Raw genomic sequence first — 6,000 nt, 5'->3', positions numbered from 1 at the left:
TTTTTTTCTCTTCCCCCATTATGTACTATGTTTACATATTCACATATTCTGTTGTGCTGCAGCAATTAAGAATTTCAGTCCCATCCGGGACATATGACAATAAAACACTCTTGACTTGACCTGACATTTTGTGTATAATCATTATACCTTGGCTTCACCAAATAAATACATCATTAAAGCCTGACTTAGCCAAGGGAGAACCCACGTTCTATCCTGATATCTCAATGACCTGATCTCAGCCAATTCATAAGTACAGGAGCAGAATGTACACCACCTTTCAATCATGGCTGATCTACCTCTCCCTCTTAACCCCATTCTCCCCATAGAAGGCAGAAGACCTGCCTTCTCCCCATAACCCTGACACCCGAACCATCATATCCTTAGTCCTAGCATACCCTAAAATTCGCATTGATGGCCAGGTTAGTCGGATGGGGAAATAACAAACAATCCCCATAATTGAACACACCCTGTCTAACCGCACACAGAATAAATGATTATTATGTTTTAAAAGTGTCTCCTCCTGAATCGTGTCTCACCAGGAAGCCACACGGTAGCGGGGAGAGGAGGAGAGTGCGGAAGGCCATTGGGAGGCGGAGCGAGGCTCGTCATCGTTTCAAATATAATTTCAAAGGAGTCCTCTGGGAATGTAGTCGAAACTCTGAAAAGGGCGGGAGCTATTGTAAATAGCCCGTGTAAATATTGACATTTCTGGTTGAGTTGCAATTGGAACGTCAGACGTCTTTGTCGGTTTCCAAATACTGGCATGCAATGTTACCCAACCGAAACCACTTCATACTTAAACAAAACTCTTGCAAGGGTAACAAACTAAAAATTGCAATAAAGAAACAAGTCTGAAGTATGACGCGAATGTATAAAACATTCCACTAGAGAATAGTTGGAGGCGGCTTATTTGCAAAGTTCTTGTGCCCTGTGATTTTCCCACGCCCCCTGCTGTACTGCAAGCGACCATTAGGTTGCATCAAGTCCTATTTTGGTAATCGGAAGGCCCCTAAAACTAGACTGAGAACTGACTCGCCTGCGCTTGTCAGTGGCACACACACACACAGTCCGGAGCAGATGAAGTGCTGCATAAACATCGCCGACTTGGACTCCAGCGCTCGGTTGCTAACTTTGAAATTTGTGCTTGGGTTTTTTTTTTAATTTTGCAAATTAATGCAACTGATTTGTATTCCCGGAAAGAGCGGAGGATGCTGAGGAGGAACTGAGGAACGATCCTTTTTTGTTAAAAAAGTCTCTCATGTGGGCCAGAGGAAGCCGGATCGGTAGACTCGCTGTGTTGTTGCAGTCAGAGGCTGTTCCCTCGGCGGCTCAGCTCGCAACATGAATGCAGACAGGGACAGCTCCTCGGCGGCGGCGGTGGTAGCCCCGGCTCCCGCTGAAGGAGTCTCTGGGACAATGCTCTCCCCGGCCTCCAGCAACGTCCCAGCCGGCACTTACTGGCAGGACCACACGGCGGTCGCCACCTCGCCCGCCTTGGTGCCCGTAGCCCGTCTCAAGAACCGGCCGACCACCGTGGTGTATGTGGTGAACGAGGCGGCCCCGCTGCAGGTCGCCGAGAGCCTGGCGCTGCAGTGCCTGAGAGAGGCATGCGAGGGAGTCAGCGCCGACCTGCAGACCTTGCCTTTCGAGAAGCTGGACTTCGGGGAGACCGCCGTCCTCGACTATTTTTACAACGCAGGTAAGGCGAGTGAGAGCGGAGAGCTGCCGGCGCTACACGCTCTATACGTGAAGCTTGCTGGCAGCTCTCTGTCTCTGTCTCTCTCTGTCACCACAGCCTCCTCGCATAGTCCAGTGGAAGTTCACGGGCAAGAACATGTTCAGAACACCATGGTGACCCTTTAACATTACCCACAGGGTCATGCCATTCACCTAGCCGATACCACTGATACAGTAAGCAGCGTGAGATCAAACTCTTGCACGGACTATCGCCACGTTTAAGAAACATGTAGACAGGCACGTGGATTGGACAGGTTTAGAGAGATATGGGCCAAAAGCAGGCAGGTGGGACTAGTGTAGGTGGGATATGTAGGGCGGAGTATGTTCCTCCATCCGAGAGAGGACAGTTTAACTCCCTCAGTAATGCGCTGTTGCGTTAGCTGTGATTTTTAAAAAATGTATTACTCTCCAGAGAAGTGCATTAAAGCCGCAACTTTCACTGCCTTTTCGACGAAAGTGTTAAAAAGTAAGTTGGATTCACTTAAAACTCGTCGGATCGACTGTTACTCGACTGGCGCTGATATGTTGAGACTCCGAACCAGTGTGTGTTTTAACTTGTTTGGCACAGGGCCGCCTGTCTAAACGACACCAAGCGATTGATGTCAAGGGCTTAAACGTGTTTCCACACACTCGCCTTTTTTTCAGAAAATTGCAGCAACAGCGATGATGAAATTGGAGAATGAAACGCGACAGGTTGGAGTTGAATGAAGTAGGCGAAGCAGAGAGAAATCACGAGAAAAAGACTCGCTCGGCTCAATGTATTAATAATAGTTTAAAAAACTGTCCAGCCCAGTCCCACCTTCACCCAGTAAATTAACAGCGAGACTGCAATAAATTCGGTAACATTGTGTTCCTGTCTTCTGTATTTGTTCTGGAGATTGATGAAACTGGCAGAAGTAATTGGTTCTAGGCTGGTGTATGAAGCTATAGCTGGATTTTTTGTGCCCTTGATCCAGATTTAAGACAATTTTGCTCTGTATCTAAGATTCTTGCAGAGGCAGCACAAACTAATTCAGGGAGATTCGGTTATAGGCTGAGAGATTAAAGGATAGACACAAAATGCAGCGGGTCGGGCGGCATTTCTGGACAAAAGGAATAGGTGACATTTCGGGTCGAGACCCTTCTTCAGACTGAGTCAGGGGAAAGAGGAACAAGAGATATAGACTGTACTAAGGACAAATTAACGGAAGATATCCCTATATCTCCCTTTTCCTTGACTGTCAGTCTGAAGAAGACCAGTCGACCCGAAATATCACCTATTCCTTTTCTCCAGAGATGCTGCCTGATCCGCTGATTTACTCCAGCCTTTTGTGTCTGTCTTCGGTTTAAACCAGCATCTGCAGTTCCTCCCTGTACAAGGTATGTGCCGTTTTGTGTGTGTTAGGTGATGTCCAGTTAGATTAACAATCACACAAGTTTCCACACACACACTTACTTCAGCAAATAGCGACCAAGGCAGTGCAGACAGTGATGGGGGGGAATTGATGAGGTTATGAGACACATTGGAATTGAAGCAAGTGAATCATGGAAAATTAATAACTAGGAAGACATCCATTTGGCCCATGGAGTCTGAACCAGTTGGAATGGAACTTGTCAGCTTACTCTTCCGTCTTTAGTCAGTGGGTGATGAGTGTGGAATTAATTGCCACAGAAGGTTGTGGAGGCCAAATCGATGGATATTTTTAAGATGGAGATAGACTCTTGATTAGTATGGGTGTCAGGGGTTATGGGGAGAAGGCAGGAGAATGGTGTTGAGAGGGAGCGATAGATCAACCATGATTGAATGGCAGAGTAGACTTGATGGGCCAAATGACCTAATTCTGCTCCTATCCCGTATGAACGTATGAACATCCTTAGCGCTGCAAGACACAGCTGCTCAAGTGAACATGAAACAAATTCTGAAACATAATGAAAATTCTACTTGGATGAAAACATGTTTCCTTATTCCCCCTCTAACCTTATGGCCAATTCCTTTTAATTCAATTGCCTCTGCTTTTAAACCCATTGCTAAAGAAACAGGGTTCTTCGTTCTCCCTTTAACTAGAGCCCTCATAATATTATATCCTTCTATTAAATCTCCTCTCAGTTCTGTAGCCAGAGGGTGGTGATTCTGTAGAATTTATTGCCACAGACAGCTGTGGAGGCCAAGATATTGGGTGTTTTTTAAAGCAGACGTTGATAGGTTCTTGATTATGAAAGGGTGCCAAAGGTTATGGGGAGATGACAGGAGTATAGGGTTGAGAGGGGAAAATAGATCATCCATGATTACATAGTATAGTAGACTCGATGGGCTGAATGGCCTAATTCTGCTTCTATGTCTTATAGTCTTATCCTCTGTTTCAAAATAAATAACATATTCATTCTTTATGCTGCTGCAAGTAAGAATTTCATTTTTCTGTTTTTAGTACATATAATAATGAAACACTCTTGGCTCTCTTTCCTCATAACTACAACATAATATATTTTAAATAGTCTCTGCACACTCTCCAATGCAATCACATATTTCATGTAATGTGGTGATCACAGCTACGTATAGTACTCTAGCTGTGGCCCATATAATATTTTAGCCAGTTCTAACAGTCTCACTGCTTCAATATTCTATGGCTGGTCTCATAAAGGTAAGCATTGTTAACTTTCTTGTTGACCTATCTTCTACCTTTAAGCATCAGTGGACATGTGCTCCAAGGTCTATTTGCTCTTACAAACCACCTAATTGAGATGAGAAAAACATTTTTCACACACAGAGTGGTGAATCTCTGGAACTCTCTGCCACAGAAGGTAGTTGAGGCCAGTTCATTGGCTATATTTAAGAGGGAGTTAGATGTGGCCCTTGTGGCTAAAGGGATCAGGGGGTATGGAGAGAAGGCAGGTACAGGATACTGAGTTGGATGATCAGCCATGATCATATTGAATGGTGGTGCAGGCTCAAAGGGCCGAATGGCTACTCCTGCACCTATTTTCTATGTTTCTATGTAATATCCTTTTATTTGCTGTACATTTCCATGCCACATTGCAGTTCCTCAAATGCATGACCTCATATCTCTGGATTAAATTTCATTTACCACCAATGTGCATGGCTGATCGAACCCTTATTATTTCATACAATCCTAAGCATTCCATGGCTGACATTTGTATCATCTGAAAACGGTGTATATATTCCCTTCATTTCAGTTCAAATCAGTTATTTAATAAAAAGCAAGGGGTCAAATGTTGAACCCCACTGGTAAAAGTGTTCAAGTCACAATCTCCATTCAACCATTATCAAGTTGAGTTTATTGCCATATTCACGGGTAGAGTGAGATACAATGAAAATCTTACTTGCAGCAGCATCACAGGCACCTGGAATCAAACAACATACAAAAACATAAAGCATGTATATTTTAAATAAATTACCCATACATTCTTGACTGCTTGACTTGACTTAAGCTGATCTTTTTTGCCATCTTTCACTGAACCAATTTTAGATATAATTTCACAGTCATCCTTGGATCCCAATGAGTTTTGCTTTTTGGAAGAGCGTGCCTGTGGGACTTTGTCAGAAGGTGATATCAAACACTCTGCCCTCACCATCCCTCCTTGTTACCTCCTCAGAATATCCAATAAAGTCATTCAGCCAGGGCCCCCCATTAACAAATCCATGCTGATTTCCCCAGATCATTCTGTGAAGACTTATAATGTTCATTTGAATGGATTCCAATAACCTGCCATGACCAAGTTAAATTAACTGGCCTTTAGTTACTTGATTTATACTTTTCCTATCCTCTGACACTACTCCTGCAACCTGGGACAATTAAACGACTGTATCAGACCCATTGCAGTCTGAAGAAGGGTTCAGACCCGAAACGTCACCTATTCATTTTCTCCAGAGATGCTGCCTTATCTGCTGAATTACTCCAGCATTTTGTGTCTGTCTTCAGTATAAACCATCATCTGCAGTTCCTTCCTACACATTTCCACTGCAGTTTCTCCCTTTCTGCTTTTAAGTGGTGGAGGTTTATCTTATTGCTAGTGCCTTATGTGTAAAGTTAAAATTGTGAGAAATTCAGTTTTACTTTTTAATTGCATGTGATCATAAGGAGATTCAATGGGGATTATTTGCAAGTTTTCAAATTGCCCATCTCTCCATATGTTCCTTTTTTTTTTTTTTTGTATTATATTTTTTAATGACCACACAGCCAGGCTGGTGGAATTTGTTCTCAGTACAGCTCGATACAGGTTCCAACATTTCATCAAACATTCAACTCGTAACGTAGATATACATAC

The 6,000-nt window shown here is 43.6% G+C and overlaps 1 protein-coding gene across 1 annotated transcript in view; it reads left to right on the top strand.

The window, feature by feature from the left end:
• The first annotated feature begins 921 nt into the window (after window positions 1-921).
• Window positions 922-6,000, top strand: part of map3k5 (mitogen-activated protein kinase kinase kinase 5) — a 156,474-nt gene continuing 151,395 nt past the window's right edge. Inside the window, exon 1 of the mRNA XM_033020971.1 lies at window positions 922-1,699. Coding sequence (XP_032876862.1) covers window positions 1,342-1,699 — 358 coding nt within the window. The 5' untranslated portion in view covers window positions 922-1,341. The remainder of the gene's footprint in view (window positions 1,700-6,000) is intronic.

Source organism: Amblyraja radiata, chromosome 5 (assembly GCF_010909765.2).
Source record: "Amblyraja radiata isolate CabotCenter1 chromosome 5, sAmbRad1.1.pri, whole genome shotgun sequence".
NCBI lineage: Eukaryota > Metazoa > Chordata > Chondrichthyes > Rajiformes > Rajidae > Amblyraja > Amblyraja radiata.
The sequence above is the reverse complement of the archived record's forward strand: the minus strand, read 5'-3'. Positions and strand labels throughout refer to the sequence as shown.